General features: G+C 43.7%; 1 protein-coding gene across 1 annotated transcript; it reads left to right on the top strand.

Moving 5' to 3' along the window:
* The first annotated feature begins 859 nt into the window (after window positions 1-859).
* On the top strand, window positions 860-11,498 carry LOC139368667 (von Willebrand factor A domain-containing protein 1-like). The gene is made up of 6 exons (XM_071107834.1): window positions 860-1,334; window positions 4,195-4,752; window positions 5,672-6,004; window positions 8,080-8,355; window positions 8,525-8,806; window positions 9,265-11,498. Exons 1-6 carry the CDS (start codon window positions 1,250-1,252, stop codon window positions 9,291-9,293), a joined length of 1,563 nt encoding a protein of 520 aa, XP_070963935.1. The 5' UTR covers window positions 860-1,249; the 3' UTR covers window positions 9,294-11,498.
* The last annotated feature ends 9,144 nt before the right edge of the window (window positions 11,499-20,642 follow it).

Below are 20,642 nucleotides of genomic sequence, written 5' to 3'. Positions count from 1 at the left end.
ATTCCCTTACATACATTAGCAAATCCAATCAGTTTTTCATGTTGATTCAACTTCTTCACATTAAGTTATTTTGTTGAAATGACGTGGAAACAATGTTGATTCAACCAGTTTTTGCCAAGTGGCTTGTTCCTTCTCTTAATTCCCACTTTCGTCTTCTACCCTATTCCTACTCCTCCTCACCTCTCTCTCTCTCTCTCTCTCTCTCTCTCTCTCTACAAAAGCTGCCTGCTTTTCACTTCCCAATATCACATTCTCCAAGTCTCCCCTGAGGCACTATAGGCTGATGCAATTCAATTAAAAATAATATTTAATGGAATTTATTTTGACGACTTGAGCAAACCTGATGCTGAAGTCCAAGAGCTTGACCCCATTATTTTTGTCCACCAGTCAGTGAACAGTTTGTCATCATACTGTAATTCTATATTTAGAATTTTTTACATGATCTTATAGTATCATATTTAACTAAGCATGCACATACACATTAAATAGAATATAGCCTACATTAGGCCTGTCATCTTGAGGAGGCACTCTCATTAAAATGATTTTGGTGCTGAAAGTCAGTGGCCCTCTGGTAATAAAAGTATCCATAATTACAACGGCTCATAACTGAAATTCGTAGTTATAATAGGATAAGTGTACAGAATCCAGATAATTATACCGTTGGCTAATTTCAAAGCTTAAAGTTACAATTCTTCTTTATGTTTCACATTTTCAAGACTCTTCACTTTTTGCGTGATTGACTACTCGCCATAAAATGTAAAGATAACCTTTATGAGAAAATGGGCACCTTTCCAGAGCAATGACGTTTGGCGAGAGCTCTCTTGAGCTTCTTGCTATTCGAAGTCTCTTGAAAGACTGGAAATAAAGACGATTGAACACTGGAAGGGGAGGACCTGGGCACGGGACTGGAGACACGGCGAAGAACCGGCTTGAACACTCACGCCCTAGTTCGCTCAAAGCGCCTTTTACCTCACAAACTCACGGAGGATACCCGAGCAACCAATTTTCTGGGGAAAATATTACGAGAATAAAATGTTCCAGAAAAACAGAAACAAAACTGGAAAAGTCTGAGTGAAAGTGAGGATATGTGAAGTTCCAATCTTTTTATAGCCTATTAGTAGCTCGAATGTAAGCCTGATTACCATTTCACTTGGAGCAACGGTCCAGGCAATGGACACTTTTTTGGAGGAAGCCCTTTCGATATCGTCATAATTCTTTATACTGGAATTGATCACAATTAACCCTTGCAATGAAGGGTCGGGTTGTATTTACTTGCATGCTGGTTTGCGTGTTCCTGTGGTCGTCCAGTGGTCAAAACTCCGCACCAGAAGCAGGTGAGTTTTGCAGGTGATTGTCGTTGTTCTGGTGGTGGGTGGATGTTATAGCCTAGTTCTACATGACTGACAGACTAGGGAGGAGAGGTGCAGTCAGAATATCTCCAAATGGTGTTATTAGATTGGCACAATCATTTTATCATAGACTCCTGTTCATAGAATTTCTACAATTTTGACAGTAACCTATGTTGATACCTGTTCCTGGATTTTAATGAGAAGTTTAACGCTATGTTAAATGTATTTATGCATATGATTTATGGTGATGTAAATTAAAACATCTAATTGATTATAACACCATAATAATTACTGAACGCTTGTTACAACCATGCATGTGTTAGCTAGAGCTCATAACCGTAGTAGTGAAAACTAAACTTGGTGGTGAGTCAATTCAATCTGTCAGTGGTCTGTTTTTATGACTCAGTGTAAGGGTATAATGTACAGAACATTACACTTCTCACACCCTCTTCCATTTATAGACAAGACATGTTTTGACTAAGAGCCTAATTACTTACTATGCATCGCACTCAAACATAAAAATGCTTTTAATACTAAGGACTGGCTGAGAAGCACAGTTTATTCAGGTTTAATCTCCTGTGATGTATTTTGATCCTACATATAGCCTACTGATGTTTTTTCATTTTTATTTATTTAACCTTTATTTAACTAGATAAGTCAGTTAAGAACAAATTCTTATTTACAGTGACAGCCTACCCCGGCCAAACCCAGACAACGCTGGGCCAATTGTGCGCCGTCCTATGGGACTCACCAATCCCTGCCTGTTGTGATACAGCTTGGTGAAATAACCACATCATGTTTTAAATCAAGAAGAACTGTGGATGAGGCCTTTTCTATCACATCTGGGCTGTCAATCTGAAGTACACACCTGTGTGTGTGTGTGGTGTGTGTGTGGTGTGTGTGTGTGTGTGGTGTGTGTGTGTGAGCTTCCATGCATGTGTGAAACAGGTCTAAAGTGTTATGGCCAGTTATTCCCATGCTCATCAAGGTTATGGGGTTTCATAATTTACATTCAGTGTAACCATTACTATATTAGTCAAACTTTTTCATGGTGGACTGTAAATCTAATACTGCGATAAAGCTAATACTGTACAAAGCAAATATTTGGTTTACAATCAATAGGCATGACCAGAGAGACACATACATACTGTAAATACTGTTTATAGGCACTTTAACCTGGAGGTCACTAAGGCAGCTGGAGGAGTACAAAGTCCAAACAAGAAGACAGATGTAGCGAATTCTTTAGGAAGCAAGCGAGTGAAAGAGAGAAAGGCAGTGTTTTCACACTCACTGCAATTCGTCCTTCAACACTACACACTTGTCAGTACAACCACCACAGATCGAGCGTCAAATTAAAGCCTGAAGAAATTCACTTTTAAGGGCCCAAAGAAAATAGTGCATTTCAAAAGAACTCATAGCTGGACAACAAACTTAGCATGTTTCGCTCTCGCTTTCTCTCACTTTCTCTCTCTTTCTCTCTTTCTTTCTTTCTCTCTCCCTCACTCTTTCTGCTCTGAGCACATATGCTACTACTGCACATTCTTCCTCTTCTCTCAAATGGAACTGCAAAAACACACCTCCCCCTTATCCCCTCTCTCTCTCTCTCTCTCTCTCTCTCTCTCTCTCTCTCTCTCTCTCTCTCTCCACCTCCAACCCCTCCTTATACCACCAATAGCTCCTACTGTTCCCCCCCTCTCCCCTCTCTCCCCCTAACCCCTCTCCCTTAAATGAGAAGCCATGTTTCGTGCTACTGTTACGAAATATGGAAAATTGGCAAATCTGGAATATTTGGCCTAGTCTTCCTAAATGTTGTGACAGCATCTTTCATCCGTCCTTCATCCGCCCATCCCTACTCTGATCTATCTCCCTTCATCCCTATTTTTTGTTTGTTTTGATCTGGTCTAATTTCTGTAATTACTTGGTTCTCACTCCTCCACTCATTTCTGTGTGTGGGTGTGCGCGCACTTGCATGCATGCACACTCACACTGAACAGGGAGGGGACCACTGGAAAAAAGTTAAGGGAGCGAGAAGGAATCAGAGGGAGAGAGAAAATAGAGAGAAAGTTGGAAGTGGTAGTGGGTTTTTCCACAGATGCTCCACACCGTCTCATTTTGCTCTAGGATTGTACTGTACATATCCCCGTAAATAAGTGTGGCTATGAGTTTGCCACTTCTCTATGGGAAGTTTGTAGGTTAACTAACTATACCACTATGTTTCCCACATACACAACAATTAGTGTATCTCACACACGTATTATAAGCACTATGCTTATGGAAATTCACCCACCATGAAGTGGGGGAAGAGACAGACTGAGAAGGTGTAAATATTGCTACATTTAATCTCTAGGAGCATATTCTCATTCATTTTCACATATTATTAGCATGATAATCTGTAGCTGTAGCCTATACATACATTGGGGCAAAAAAGTATTTAGTCAGCCACCAATTGTGCAATAGGTGCACTTCAACTATGACAGACAAAATGAGAAAAAAAATCCAGAAAATCACATTGTAGGATTTTTTATTAATTAATTTATTTGCAAATTATGGTGGAAAACTTTTGTTTTTACCAAATACTTATTTTCCACCATAATTTGAAAATAAATTCATTAAAAATCCTACAATGTGATTTTCTGGATTTTCTTCCCTCATTTTGTCTGTCATAGTTGAAGTGTACCTATGATGAAAATTACAGGCCTCTCTCATCTTTTTAAGTGGGAGAACTTGCACAATTGGTGGCTGACTAAATACTTTTTTGCCCCACTGTATGTATCTATATTATCGTATAGCTGTAAAAATCGACTGAATGTGTGTCCACCACCTGTAACCTTTCCTCTCCTCTCAGTGTTGAACTGCTGTGAGGGTGACATCCTCTTCCTATTGGACTCCTCGGGCAGCGTCTCATCCTATGACTACTCCCGCATGCTGGGCTTTTTGTCCGAGCTCCTCCTTCCATTCTCATTGGGTGAGGACCAGGTGAGGGTGAGCCTTCTGCAGGTGGGCACCCAACCCCGCCTTGAGTTTGGTTTTGACAGCCACAATAGCCAAACTGGCCTACAGGGGGCGCTGGGGAACACCAAGCCTCTGAGGGGCGACACCAACACAGAGGAGGCCCTCAGGATGGCCAAGGACTGGGTGCTGAAGCCTGGGGGTGGTGCGGGGGCCAGGGAAGAACTCCCCAGAGTTCTAGTGTGGCTGACGGATGGGGTGAAGCCGGGTGATGTGATTGGACCAATGGAGAAGCTGAGAGAGGAGGGCGTGGCCGTTCTGGTGATCTCCACGGGCCACGGGAACTACCAGGTGCTGCGGCAGGTGGTCACCCCTCCTGTGGAGTCACACCTGTACTTTGTGGACATCGACGATATGAGTATCATCACTGAGGACCTGAGGGATGCCATTATTGGTGAGTGCGTGTGGGGTTCTGTGTGTGTGTGTCCATTTTGATTCCACAATTGACTGCAACTAACATGGACCTGACACCTTCTTTTGAGCTCTACTATAAACTGTGCTGCTGTACAAATCCATGTCTCTGTGCTACTCCTTTATCACATACCCACTCCTAGAGACAGTGGGACATAGAGGGAAGAAGAGACCATGTGTTTTAGACTGTAATGAGAGAGGGGGGACTATTAATAAAGACATTATTCAACCCAGCCCCCTCTACCGTGCCCCCCTACGGTGCCAGACAGATATATATATATATATATAGACAAGACGGTATTTTTCTGGTCAGATAGGGTAACAGTCATATCGACACACAGGCACTTCCAGTAAACATATGTAGCTCTAAGACATGATGCATAGTGATGGGCGGACGCAGAGTGTAAATACAGTTTGTTTACGACACAGAAGGAGAATCCAGGGTCCCTTTAGCGAGTGCCTGAGGTTCCTTTCCGCTGATACTGAAACCTGAATACTGGTTTGCTATTTGTTACAGTGGTATCCTCCAGAACTGGTTTGTCTATTTCGAGGGTTTTTATGGCACAAGTTGTGAATGCATTGGAGAACCCACAGTTTGTCTGTCTGTCTGAGCTCTTCTCTTACTGGCGTGTCCTCCACAACTCATCCCTTTCCTCCCTCTCTTTTTTGCCATCTTGTTCTGGTTATCCAAGTATGAATGTTTGCCAGTGAGAGAAGGGAATCTGCACACTGTGTTAATATGGTATGGTACCGCCATCGTTTCAATATAAATTTCCATTCATTCCATTCCAGCCATTACAATGAGCACGTCCTCCGATTTAAAGTGAAACGAGTCTCCACTGGAGGTGTATGTTGCACCAGTGGTTCAGTCCTTCGGTCTCAGTCTGTTTCTTCTCTAACAGAGATCCTCCGGGCTGAACGGCTCCAGGTGCGAGACGTGTCCACAGACAGCGCCATGCTGCAGTGGCGACCGGTTCTGGCCGGTTTGACCGGTTACTATGAGATCCGGTTTGGACCGGCTCCCAGTCTAGGAGTGAGCGAAAGAGAAGCAAGGGGGCCTGGTACCAGCCCCAGTACCAGTGGTAGTCATTACCAACGACTGACCCGGCCAGGGGACTCCAGCATGGCAAGGCTGATGGACCTGAAACCAGACACCACATACATGGCCACACTGACTCCCAAGTCCAACCTACAGGTGCTCAACCCCCTCTCTGTCACCTTCACCACTAAGCCAGGTAAGAGGAGGTGGCACGTTTACATTGGACATTTACATTGTTACAATTAACAATGTTGACTTGGAGTGTGATGTCTTTAGGGTTGTGTCCAGCATGGGCCTCACACTGCATGGGCCTCACACACACACTCAAAAAAATTATTGAAGATGGAATCCGCAGTAGGGGAAACAGCACCACTGTCCAACGCACGGCCGTTGTTATTGTTTTTGTTTTGTTGACAAGGTAGAGCTGGGGAATGTTGTGCCTCCTTGTAAAATTAGTACATGTGCTGCTGTTCTATCGCACTTGCAATGATGTCAGACGGGGAAAAAACTGTGTTGGTTGTTTGTAGTATCTTCTTTGTTGTAATATCAGAAACGGATGTGGCAGTTCCCCCGTTAAGGATTCCAGCTTTCACTTCCACTTTAGAATAAAATCACCTGGTAAATCATCATATTATATATATTTTATTATTACATACAGTTGAAGTCGGAAGTTTACATACACTTAGGTTGGCGTCATTAAAACTCATTTTTCAAACACTCCACAAAATTCTTGTCAACAAACTATAGTTTTGGCAAGTCAGTTAGGATATCTACTTTGTGCATGACACAATTAATTTTTCCAACAATTGTTTACAGACAGATTATTTCACTTATAATTCACTGTATCACAAGTTTACACACACTAAGTTGACTGCCTTTAAACAGCTTGGAAAATTCCAGAAAATTATGTCATGGCTTTAGAAGCTTCTGATAGACTAATTGAGTCAATTGGAGGTATACCTGTGGATGTATTTCAAGGCCTACCTTCAAACTCAGTGCCTCTTTGCTTGAAATGAGAAAATCAAATGGAATCAGCCAAGACCTCAGAAAAATAATTGTAGACCTCCACAAGTCTGGTTCTTCCTGGGAGCAATTTCCAAACGCCTGAAGGTACCACGTTCATCTGTTCAAACAATGGTACGCTAATATAAACACTATGGGACCATGCAGCCATCATACCGCTCAGGAAGCAAATGCGCTCTGTCTCCTAGAGATGAATGTACTTTGGTGCGAAAAGTGCAAATCAATTCCAGAACAAGAGCAAAGGACCTTGTGAAGATGCTGGAGGAAACGGGTACAAAAGTATCTATATCCACAGTAAAACAAGTCCTATATCTACATAATCTGAAAGGCTACTCAGCAAGGAAGAAGACACTGCTCCAAAGCCACCATTTAAAAAAGCCAGACTATGATTTGCAACTGCACATGGGGACAAAGATCGTACTTTTTGGAGAAATGTCCTCTGGTCTGATGAAACAAAAATTGAACTGTTTGGCCATAATGACCATCATTATGTTTGGAGGATAAATGGGGATGCTTGCAAGCCGAAGAACACCATCCCAACCGTGAAGCACGGGGGTTGCATCATCATGTTGTGGGGGAGCTTTGCTGCAGGAGGGACTGGTGCACCTCACAAAATAGATGGCATCAGAGGAAGGAAAATTATGTGGATATATTGAAGCAACACTTCAAGACATCAGTCAGGAATTTAAAGCTTGGTCTCAAATGGGTCTTCCAAATGGGCAATGACCCCAAGCACACTTCCAAAGATGTGGCAAAATGGCTTAAGGACAACAAAGTCAAGGTATTGGAGTGGCCATCACAAAGCCCTGACCTCAATCATATAGAAAATGTGTGGGCAGAACTGAAAAAGCGTGTGCGAGCAAGGAGGCCTACAAACCTGACTCAGTTACACCAGCTCTGTCAGGAGGAATGGGCCAAAATTCACCCAACTTATTGTGGGAAGCTTGTGGAAGGCTACCCAAAACATTTGACCAAGATTAAACGATTTAAAGGCAATGCTACCAAATACTAAATACTATGTAAACTTCTGACCCACTGGGAATGTGATGAAAGAAATAAATGCTGAAATAAATCACTACTATTATTCTGACATTTCACATTATTAAAATAAAGTGGTGATCCTAACTGACCTAAGACAGGGAATCTTTACTAGGATTAAATGTCAGGAATTTAGAAACTGAGTTTAAATGTATTTGGCTAAGGTGTATGTAAACTTCCGACTTCAACTGTATCACTTTGTCTCCTCAGAGGTGTTGAGCCCGACTGTGGTGACGGTGTCTGACTCAGGGGCCAACGGTGTGAGGGTGAGCTGGGGTCCTCTGCAGCCAGAGTCTGTCCAGAGCTTCCAGGTGGAGTACATGGCCCTGCCGGGGGGGAAGCTCCACATGACTACTGTGGGCCAAGGGCAGAACTCCACCCTGCTGACTAACCTCCAGCCAGACACCCAGTACCTGGTCACTGTGAGCGCACGGCACTCCTCTGGCCGGGAGAGGGCCATGTCTGTCAAAGTGTGCACTGAGGAGGGTAAGGAGCATTGAGCATTGAGGATATAGTCTTGGGTATGAATGGTATTAGCCTTAAAGCTTAAACTGAAGTATTAAAAGGGGGAAATGCAAAATTGACTATTATACTTCACATAGAACTGTATAAATGCAGCACATAGGCCTTATTCCCTCCCTCCCTCCCTTCTCAGTGAGGCCGGCTCTAGCAGACCTGCAGCTGACCACGGTGGGCAGTGACTCTGTGCAGGTGGACTGGAAAGCCAGCGTGGACGGCCTCAGGGGCTACTGGCTCACCTGGGAGGGACAGGGCATCCACGGCTCTACCGCCACCCAGCGCTCCTCCCTCTACTTGCCTTCCAACTCACTGTCCACACGCCTCACACACCTGCCCCCCGCCACCCGAGTGTGTGTGTCACCCGTCTACCGGACGGCACGCGGGGAGGGCCTCTGCTGCATGGCCCAGTTTCATTCAGGTGAGAGGACAGCATGCTGCCATTTTGAATAAGGAAGTGAACCCTTTCAGCACTGCTGGTTGGGGTCAGTTAATTTCAGTTGTTGAGTTGGTCAATTGGAGCGGGCATGGAATTTTTTGGCCATTTCTAATTGGGTCCTAGAATTTGCACTTTTAAATGCACCCAAGCCATCTCTCTGTTTGGATAAGGATTAGTTTTGAATAGCATTTTGAATCTGAAGAGGAGCAGTAGCCTATTTTTTGCCTACATTTCAACAATGATCCACTTATAGTATGTCACCAAAACTTCTGATAATTTTTGGGAAACAACTGTCTGACCCCAAAGTAACCACACCAAAAATGTGTGGTTGTGGTTGTGCCAACTGGGGTTTCCATAACAACTAGCTAACACTCTTGGCTTGCTACTGGGAATGTCTGGTATGAGATTTTCATGTGTGTCTGTTTCCTTCTTCCTTTCAGATGCATCGGTTTGGGGCCACAGATCATAACATTGCTGAGCTCAACAGGCACTATGCCAAGGATGGAGGGATGAAGGAGAAGAAGAGATAGAGGAACAATGCATCTGAACTTGCATCCCTCCTTCAGTTCATTCTCTCCTTTCTGGACAAGACACAAGGCCTTTGGCTTACAAAGCACTGTCTAATAGATACTGATACGATAGATAGATTGATAGATAGATTGATTGATAGATAGGCTTGCTGTACTATAAAGATCTTGCTCTATTAGTAAGCACCCTAACTGAGTTGGGTTGCTATCTCCAGCGATATAGACATCTTGATTTTCACATTTACTTTACATTGCCTAAAACCTGTAATCACACTGTAAACATGTTTGTTTTAGATATAAAATGTAGAGAGTGGCTAAGCATATCAGTGTAGATCAAGGTCATTCTGCTTGATGGTATTTTGCATAATGTAGTTTAAATCAACAAGACCCACTGGGCACAGACATGGTGATTTACTAATTTGAATTCAACAGAAAATGTCACCAAGTCGTTGGATTTAGGTTAAAAGTTGGGTGGAAAAAAACATGAAATTCCCTTTCGTTGATGACTTTTTGCAAATCCAATCAGTTTTCCACGTTGATTCAACATCATCTCATACATTTTTGATGTTGTTGAAATGACGTGGAAACAACGTTGATTCAACCAGTTTTTACCCAGTGGGGAGGAATGTATTTTTAAAAAAATGTCTAGCTTCTACAATACACAAGGAGCAACCATGTTTGCAAAATAATCTGAATATTTCCCAAAGCACCCACTCGTAATATTTTAGTAACACTCTTTCCATGTGTGTGCCAACTCACTTTAATTGAAGGGCAAAATGACACAGAATCCTTAATAACAGAGGAACCCATCTAAACCAATGAAAAATCTGATTCTCTACATGGCTGCACTGATAAAACCACAGACAAGATGTTCTACCAGTGAGATGTTGCAGATGATTTTTCGATAAAGGATCAATCTGACCGTATTCATACTGTAGGTGTAATGTTTCGACATCATTTCAACATCAAAAAATCTAAGCGATGTCATTCAATCAACGTGGGAAACTGATTGGATTTGCAAAAAGTCATCAACGTAAGGAAATTCTGTCTCTTTTTCACCCAACTTTTAACTTAAATCCAATTGACATGGTGACATTTTATGTTGATTTCACATTGACTTCATGTTAGTTGACAACTCAACAAAATGTAAATCAAAAATAGACGTTGAACTGACGTCTGTGCAGTGCGGTGGGTCTGTTATCAGCTGGTTTCTGCTGCCTCCCTGTGGAAGTTGTACTGATGCATTTTAGATCCTTTTTAGATAGTGTCAGTGTTGGTTTGTTCATATTCATTACATTGAGAGTTGTTCATCACTATATTAAATGAACTAGTTTTACAACATAGTGGATTTTCATTGAGAATTATCATGCATATCCAAAGTGATTACAGGTGTAATACAATGTATTTGTTTGGTCATTTTTATTTTCACTCCTAACTAACTGCATCACATTTTTTTGCATTAACATTAACTGCATTAACTTCCAGAACTGTCTCTTAGTGCCTAGTATTGATGGATGCTGTTGGGTTGTTGCAGTCACCTCTCACAGTGGTACATCAGTTAAAGCACAGGGACTGAATGACTGACCATTTATTGAGGATCAGGATGCTAATTAGAGGAATTAATTGAGGAAGGGTTGATATCAAAGGGGATTGTAGAAACGATGATGAATATGAAACATTCATATCTGATTTGTGAGGAAAAGCTGGAAATAGAGGTTGTCAAAGGGTGAGTCTTATTTCATGGCCTTCCCCTGTAAGACATTCTATGCATCTCTAACTCCCATTCTAATTTTCTCATCTCCTCACTCTTCTTTGCCATTTTTACCTCTGGCCTTAGTTATCTTTGTTTTCGTTATTATTTTGGTTAGGTCAGGGTGTGACATGGGGGATTTATGTGTTTTGTCCGTTCTAGGTAGTTTTGTATGTCTATGGTTGCCTAGATTGGTTCTCAATTAGAGGCAGCTGTCTGTCGTTGTATCTGATTAGGAACCATATTTAGGCAGCCATGTTCTTTGGGTATTTTGTGGGTGATTGTCTTCTGTCTTTGTGTCATTGCACCAGATAGGACTGTTTCGGGGTTCACATTTGTTGTTTTGTATTTTGTAGTGTTCTCGGTTATCGTCTATATTAAACATGTTGAACACTAACCACGCTGCATTTTGGTCCTCCTCTCCTTCAACGGAAGAAAGCCGTTACAATCATGCTCATTTTCTTTTAATTGTCGCCTCCTCTGCCTTCTCATCCTCGTCGTTCAATTGTTTTTTTTTTCTCCTCCTCTGCTCTCTTTTTTTGCATCTTTTGCATTTTGCATCTCTTTCTTCTCCTGCTTATTTTTCCCTTTCCCCTCTATCCTTTCATTCTCTTCCATTTTCTAAAACTCTCTTTATCGTTCATTCTCTGTAGCTCCCAATGCTTTTCCGTTATCTCCAGTTCTTTCTTTTGCCTTTTCTCCTCTGCCTCCTGTTCTGCTTTCGCCATCCTGCTGCAATTTCTTGAGGATCTGCTATTTGTTCTTTAACTCCTGTTCAATGAGATGTCTTTGTTTAACAGTCTATCCTCCTGTGGGTTGGCAGTTCCTCACTTCTCATCACGATCACTCTCAGAGGAGGTCTCCTCTTTTTCGTACATTGTTTTAGGTACTCCTTTCCCTTCTCTCCTCACTCTCACTTAGCTGAACAGAGACGGCAACTAGGCTATTACATTCCACTCCTGTCATTTGCTAAAGAGGTCCAGAGCAGGAGCAGCCATTGATGAAAACAGCAGGAGGGGCTTGGTGTGTGTGGTACTGGAGGAGGGCAATGAGGGCTTGGGGGTGTCCATTGCAGGGGAGAGCTCCCCAGTCTGTCCAGGGGGAGGTGCAGATGCGTGTGGCAAGGGGGACAGGGGGGCATGCGGGAGAGCTTGGTGCAGGCATGCCTGGCTGGCTCTGGCTGGGTGTTGGGGGTCTTTCCACTCGGGCCCGAGTGGAAAATACCAGCTCTGCCGTGAGGAAGGATCGGCAGAGTTGATGAGACGGGGCATGATGGAGGATGCTGACCACTGTTTCACCACGCCTCTCTGCGTGGAGACAGATAGACAGATGGACGGACCAGCCAAAGCTGGTTAAAGATTACATTAGGGGTGATGGTCTGGCCTTACCTCCTCCAATATGCCTCTTAGAGTCTTCAGCTCCTCCCAGATCACATCATCAGAGGCTGACTGGGACAAGAATTCAGCACTGGCAGTTTATCCACACCAGCCCATATATCTCCGGGAACCACCAATACCAACTTTTTTTTTTTCAATAGAGATGAATTACATACATCTTTATGTGCACTAACTAATATCATAGGCTAATTAATTTGGGGTTCAACCTCTGAGGAAGTGGAAACTCAAAACACATTAACTTTGTAGATCTCTAACTAAATATAATGCCACTGCTAGTAGCCATGTATTCATCCAACAGTAAATTGAATGTTGCAGTTGTAGGCTACTACCCATGAGACCTTTAGGCCTATACCCTGGTAATGGCCAGGGTGCATTTAACATGTTGCTCCATATCACAAAGCCATATCAAATATCTTGGTTGTAAAATAGTTGCTACTGAGCTGAATATTGAGAGTTAAGAAGTAAGGATACCTACAGAAAGCTGTGTTTTTACCTTAATTGCATTTAGAAATGTTATACGATCAGAACGTATTTCTCTCAAGCGCATGTGGGAGATAGGACTGGCTCACTCATCACAGCAGCAGGCCCCATCAAGGGCAAAGGCATAGGGGCTGATACTTTCATTACAGGCATCATGAGGATAATGCACTTTCCTGTTTGACCAAATCATGGTTTTAGTCGTCGAAAAAACAGGACGTTTTGAATGAGGTGACAATGTAGAATATGCTCTTTCTACGTTTACAGGCACCCTTTCCGTTTTTTACGATCCATGATCTTGGCTGTCTAGGAGCAGGTCTCTTTGCTGCTGCCATGTTAGACTTTGCATGCGAGTTTGTGTGACCCCAGCCCACCCAACGAAAAAACATTCCAGCCCATCTGGCATTTGCTAGAACTGCCAGATGGCCAATAGGCCCCTGCATATCAGTCCTCCTCCCTCTTCCTGAATACTGTTCACTCTCTCACACATGTCCTCCTGCCTCTTCTGCAGTGGCCATTCCACAGTCCCCTTCCATTTACAGATACTGGATATAGCAGAATACATTGTTCTCCCTTTGGCTCTCCTCCTGAATCACGATCACACCATCCTACACCTCCGCCATGTATTTCTTCACAGCCTGGTCTCAGACTAGACGTAACACATGAAATGTAAATCCGGGACACTCAAATTAGTATGACATGGTTACATAAGACAGAAGGTTACTGAACGCAAAAATGAATGTACGGTTGTTGGTCGGGGTGGATAGACGGACGTATGAAGCGAACATCTAGCAACCCGAAGGTTACGTGTTCAAATCTCATCTTGCAAATGTGCAACTACTTAGCATGTTAGTTAACCCTTCCCCTAACCTTAACCCTAAACACTAGCCTAGCTGGCATTAGCCATCTAGCTAACATTAACCACAACAAACTGAAATTTGTAACATATCATACACTTTGCAAATTCGTAACAAATTGTACGAATTGCAATTTGGAACATATCATGCAAATTGTACTTTGTAACATATCATATGAAATGGATGATGGACATACAGAAATGAATACATACCATACGAAATGTAACATATCATACTCATTTGAGTGTACCAGATTTACATTTACAATGCTATGTTTACCCCTGGGACCAGGTTGTGCTGCATCTCTGTCTGAAAGACTCAGAAGACACATTTCAGTTGAATGCATTCAGTTGAACAACTGACATGGTATGCCCCTTTCTGTCTCCATCTGCAAGGCTTTCACTTTGGTTGTTGTTGCGACTCCATGCTGGAGAGTCCTGATCATCGCTGTCCATCATCCCCAGACTTTGCCTCAGCTACACCATGTCCCAGGGGACCCTAGCGATCTGGTTGAGCTCTGCCATCTTCTGGTCAAACTCAGAAAGCTTCTGGTTCCTCTCCTGAGCAGGAGAAACATGTTTCAAGATTCCAGATTAGAATTTAGACAAAGATGTTGTAATATAGCTTTGCTGCGTAGCCTTGACATGTCCTCTCTAAATAGGAAAACTATGCTTTTAGCTTGTGACCAGACTGCTTTGTCAATCAATCAATAAAATGTATTTATAAAGCCCTTCTTACATGAGCTGATGTCACAAAGTGCTGTACAGAAACTCAGCCTAAAACCCCAAACAGCAAGCAATGCAGGTGTAGAAGCACGGTGGCTAGGAAAAACTCCCTAGAAAGGCCAGAACCTAGGAAGAAACCTAGAGAGAAACCAGGCTATGAGGGGAGGCCAGTCCTCTTCTGGCTGTGCCGGTTGGAGAATATAACAGAATATGGCCAAGATGTTCAAATGTTCATACATGACCAGCAGGGTCAGATGATAATAATCACAGTGGTTTTAGAGGGTGCAACAGGTCAGCACCTCAGGAGTAAATGTCAGTTGACTTTTCATAGCCGATAATACAGAGTATCTCTACCGGACCTGCTGTCTCTAGACAGTTGAAAACAGCAGGTCTGGGACAAGGTAGCATGTCCGGTGAACAGGTCAGGGTTCCATAGCCGCAGGCAGAACAATTGAAACTGGAGCAGCAGCACGACCAGGTGGACTGGGGACAGCAAGGAGTCATCAGGCCAGGTGGTCCTGAGGCATGGTCCTAGGCTCAGGTCCTCTGAGTGAGTGAGTGAGTGAGTGAGAATACTTAAATTCACACAGGACACCGGATAAGACAGGAGAAATACTCCAGATAAAACAGACTGGCCCTAGCCCCCTGACACAAACTACTGCAGCATAAATACTGGAGGCTGAGACATGAGGGGGTTGGGAGACACTGTGGCCCCGTTTGACGATACCCCCGGGCAGGGCCAAACAGGCGGTATTATCTGCCATGACTACAAGATCCAATAGGAATTCTGGGAACTCAGTGAGGAACGCTGTATACGGCCCAGGAGGCCTGTAAAAAGTAGCTATAAAAAGTGATTGAGTAGGCTGCATAGATTTCATGACTAGAAGCTCAAAAGATGAAAACGCAGTCATTCTTTTTTTGTAAATTGAAATTTGCTATCATAAATGTTAGCAACACCTCCGCCTCTGCCCCGGGGATATGGTCACTAGTGTAACCAGGAGGAGAGGCCTCATTTAACACAGTAAATTCATCAGGTTTAAGCCATGTTTCAGTCAGGCCAGTCACATCAAGATTATGATCAGTGATTAGTTAATTTACTTTAACTGCATTGGAATTGAGGGATCTAACATCATGTAGCCCTATTTTGAGATATTGCAATCTCTTTCAATAATGACAGGAATGGAGGAGGTCTTTATTCCAGTGAGATTGCTAAGAACACCGCCATGTTAAGTTTGTGGAACTTACACGGCGACACTGGCAAGCTGTGGAGTGTCCTTTTTTTGTCCTCCTATCAAAACACACAAACAGACTCATAACTACAGCCCAGTGTTAATAGCCTTGGATTGTTTACCTGGTCTGAGAGATATCAATAGGATCAGCAGATCGAACCTTCGGGAGCCGTTGGGAATTCAAATCAAATCAAATTGTATTTTTCACATGCGCCGAATACAACAGGTGTAGTAGACCTTACAGTGAAATGCTAACATATCAGCCCTTAAGCAACTATGCAGTTTCAAGAAAATATCAACAAAAAAGTAAGAGATAAGAAAAACAAATAATTAAAAGAGCAGCAGTAAATAACAATAGCGGGGCTACAGTTGAAGTCGGAAGTTTACATACACCTTAGCCAAATACATCTAAACTCAGTTTCACAATTCCTGACATTTAATCCTAGTAAAAATTCCCTGTTTTAGGTCAGTTAGGATCACCACTTTATTTTAAGAATGTGAAATGTCAGAATAATAGTAGAGAGAATGATTTATTTCAGCTTTTATTTATTTCATCACATTTCCAGTGGGTCAGAAGTTGACATACACTCAATTAGTAGCATTGTCTTTAAATTGTTTAACTTCGGTCAAATGTTTCGGGTAGCCTTCCATAAGCTTCCCACAATAAGTTGGGTGAATTTTGGCCCATTCCTCCTGACAGAGCTGGTGTAACTGAGTCAGGTTTGTAGGCCTCCTTGCTCGCACACACTTTTTCAGTTCTGCCCACAAATTTTCTAAAGGATTGAGGTCAGGGCTTTGTGATGGCCACTCCAATACCTTGACTTTGTTGTCCTTAAGCCATTTTGCCACAACTTTGGAAGTGTGCTTTGGGTCATTGTTCATTTGGAAGACCCATTTGCTACCAAGCTTTAACTTCCTGACTGATGTCTTGAGGTGTTGCTTCAATATATCCACATCATTTTCCTACCTCGTGATGCCATCTATTTTGTGAAGTGCACCAGTCCCTCCTGCAGCAAAGCACCCCCACAACATGATGCTGCCACCCCCATGCTTCACGGTTGGGATGGTGTTCTTTGGCTTGCAAGCATCCCCTTTTATCCTCCAAACATAATGATGGTCATTATGGCCAAACAGGTCTATTTTTGTTTCATCAGACCAGAGGACATTTCTCCAAATGTACAATATTTGTCCCCATGTGCAGTTGCAAACCGTTGTTTGTACAGATGAACATGGAACCTTTAGGCATTTGGAAATTGCTCCCAGGATGAACCAGACTTGTGGAGGTCTACAATTATTTTTCTGAGGTCTTGGCTGATTTCTTTTGATTTTCCCATGATGTCAAGCAAAGAGGCACTGCGTTTGAAGATAGGCATTGAAATACATCCACAGGTACACCTCCAATTGACTCAAATTATGTCAATTAGCCTATCAGAAGCTTCTAAAGCCATGACATAATTTTCAGGAATTTTCCAAGCTGTTTAAAGGCACAGTCAACTTAGTGTATGTAAACTTCTGACCCACTGGAATTGTGATACAGTGAATTATAAGTGAATTAATCTGTCTGTAAACAATTGTTGGAAAAATGACTTGTGTCATGCACAAACTTGTTAACAAGAAATTTGTGGAGTGGTTAGAAATCAAGTTTTCATGACTCCAACCTAAGTGTATGTAAACTTCTGACTTCAACTGTATATACAGGGGGTACCGGTACAGAGTCAATGTGTCAATGTTTGGGGGCAACGGTGTCGAGGTAATTGAGGTAATTATGCACATGCAGGTAGTTTTTTTTAAGTGGCAATGCATAGATAATAACAGAGAGTAGCAGCAGCTTGGGGGCGGGCAATTTTTAGGGCCTTCCTCTGACACCGCGTGGTATAGAGGTCCTGGATGGCAGGAAGCTTGGCCCCGGTGATGTACTGGGCCGTACGCACTACCCTCGGAGGCCAAGCAGTTGCCATACCAGGCAGTGATGCAACCAGTACATGCAACCATGCTCTCGATGGTGCAGCTGTAGAACCTTTTGAGGATCTGAGGACAATGCCAAGTATTTTCAGTCTCCTGAGGGGGAATAGGTTTTGTCGTGCCCTCTTCATGACTGTCTTGGTGTGCTTGGACCATGTTAGTTTGTTGGTGATGTGGACATCAAGGTACTTGAAGCTCTCAACCTGCTCCATGTCAGCCCCGTCGATAAGAATGGGGGCGTGCTCGGTCCTCCTTTTCCTGTAGTCCACAATCATCTCCTTTGTCATGATCACGTTGGGGGAGAGGTTGTTGTCTTTGTTGTCACACGGTCAGGTGTCTGACCTCCTCCCTATAGGCGGTCTCATCATTGTCGGTGATCAGGCCTACCACTGTTGTGTCATCAGCAAACTTAATGATGGTGTTGGAGTCGTGCTTGGCCATGCAGTCATGAGTGAGCTGGGAGTACAGGAGGGAACTGAGCGCGCACCCCTGAGGGGCCACTGTGTTGAGGATCAGCGTGGCGGATGTGTTGTTACCCACCTGGGAGCGGCCCGTCAGGACGTCTAAGATCCATTTGCAGACTGGGTGTTTAGTCCCAGAGTCCTTAGCTTAGTGATGAGCTTTGAGGGCGGCTAGACGTTCTTTACCGTTCGGCCATCAGATTTGCCACCAATGCTCCTTACAGGACACATCACTGCGCTCTATACTCCTCTGTAAACTGGTCATCTCTGTATACCCATCGCAAGACCCATTGGTTGATGCTTATTTATAAAGACCCTCTTAGGCCTCACTCCCCCCTATCTGAAATATCTACTGCAGCCCTCACCATCCACATTCTTTTTTTTTTTTTGTGTTTTTTTTTTAATTTTACCCCTTTTTCTCCCCAATTTCGTGGTATCCAATTGTTGTAGTAGCTACTATCTTGTCTCATCGCTACAACTCCCGTACGGGCTCGGGAGAGACGAAGGTTGAAAGTCATGCGTCCTCCGATACACAACCAACCAAGCCGCTGCTTCTTTAACACAGCGCGCATCCAACCCGGAAGCCAGCCGCACCAATGCGCCGGAGGAAACACAGTGCACCTGGCCACCTTGGCTAGCGTACACTGCGCCCAGCCCGCCACAGGAGTCGCTGGTGCGCGATGAGACAAGGACACCCCTACCGACCAAGCCCTCCCTAACCCGGGCGACGCTAGGCCAATTGTGCGTCGCCCCACGGACCTCCCGGTCGCGGCCGGTTACGACAGAGCCTGGGCGCGAACCCAGGACTCTGATGGCACAGCTGGCGCTGCAGTACAGCGCCCTTAACCACTGCGCCATCCGGGAGGCCCTCACCCTCCACATTCAACACCCGTTCTGCCAGTCACATTCTGTTAAAGGTCCCCAAAGCACACACATCCCTGGGTCGCTCGTCTTTTCAGTTCGCTGCAGCTAGCGACTGGAACTAGCTGTAACAAACACTCAAACTGGACAGTTTTATCTCAATCTCTTCATTCAAAGACTCAATCATGGAGACTTACTGACAGTGGCTGCTTTGCATGATGTATTGTTGTCTCTACTTTCTTGCCCTTTGTGCTGGTGTCTGTGCCCAATAATGTTTGTACCATGTTTTGTGCTGCTACCATATTGTGTTGATACCATGTTGTTGTTATGTTGTGGTGCTACCATGCTGTGTTGTCATGTGTTGCTGCCTTGCTATGCTGTCTTAGGTCTCTCTTTATGTAGTGTTGTCAAAAATCCAATCAAACTTTATTTGCCACATGCCCCGAATACAAAAAGTGTAGACTTTACAGTGAAATGCTTACTCACAAGCCCTTAACCAACAGTGCAGTTCAAGAAGAAGAAAATATTTACCAAATAGGCTAAAATAAAAAGTAACAATAACGAGGCTATATACAGGGGGCACCGGTACCGAGTCAGTGTGCAGGGGTACAGGCTAGTTGAGGGAATCTGTACATGTAGGTGGGAGCGAAGTGACTATGCATAGGTCATTTTCCGGTGGAGATTGTCGTGATGTGTGTTTTGTCCTATATTTGTTTTTAATCTCAGGCCCCCGTCGGAGGCCTTTTGGTAGGCCATCATTGTAAAAAAAAAAGTATTTGTTCTTAACTGACTTGCCTAGTTAATAAAAAAAATACAAAATAAAAAAAAGGTTATTTGCACTCTGTGAGGGGAACACCATGGAGTTGTCAACTGTGATGGAGAGGTCTTTGATCTGGCAGGCCTTCCTTGGGAGGAAGAGCCGCTCCATCTTGTCGAGGTTGAGCTTGAGGTGGTGGAACGACATTCAAGCTGAGATGTCTGCCAGACACGCAGAGATGCATGTTACCACCTGGATGTCAGAAGGGGGAAAGGATAAAAGTAGTTGAGTGTCATCCGCATAGCAATGATAGGAGAGACCATGTGAGTATATAATGGAGCCGAGTGACTTGGAGTATAGAGAGAAGAGGGCCTTGAACTGAGCCCTGGAGGACACCAGTCGTGAGAGTACATGGTGCAGACACAGATCGTGCACATTTCCATTGCGCCAGAGTCCAATGCCGGCAAGCTTTACACCACTCCAGCTTGGCATTGCGCATTAGTGATTTTAGGCTTGTGTGCGGCTATGGAAACCCATTTCATGAAGCTCCCGACGAACAGTTCTTGTGCTGACATTGCTTCCAGAAGAAGTTTGGAACTCGGTAGTGAGTGTTACAACTGAGGATTTGTATGTGCTTCAGCACTCGGCGGAACCGTTCTGTGAGCTTATGTGGCCTGCCACTTCGAGGCTAAGCCGTTGTTGCACATAGACATTTCCACTTCACAATAACAGCACTTACTCATGCAGGTCAGAAATTTGATGAACTGACTTGTATGGAAAGGTGGCATCCTATGACGGTGCCATGTTGAAAGTCA

Source organism: Oncorhynchus clarkii, chromosome 16 (genome assembly GCF_045791955.1).
Source record: "Oncorhynchus clarkii lewisi isolate Uvic-CL-2024 chromosome 16, UVic_Ocla_1.0, whole genome shotgun sequence".
Taxonomy (NCBI): domain Eukaryota; kingdom Metazoa; phylum Chordata; class Actinopteri; order Salmoniformes; family Salmonidae; genus Oncorhynchus; species Oncorhynchus clarkii.
This window is presented reverse-complemented; position numbering and strand designations above follow the sequence as displayed.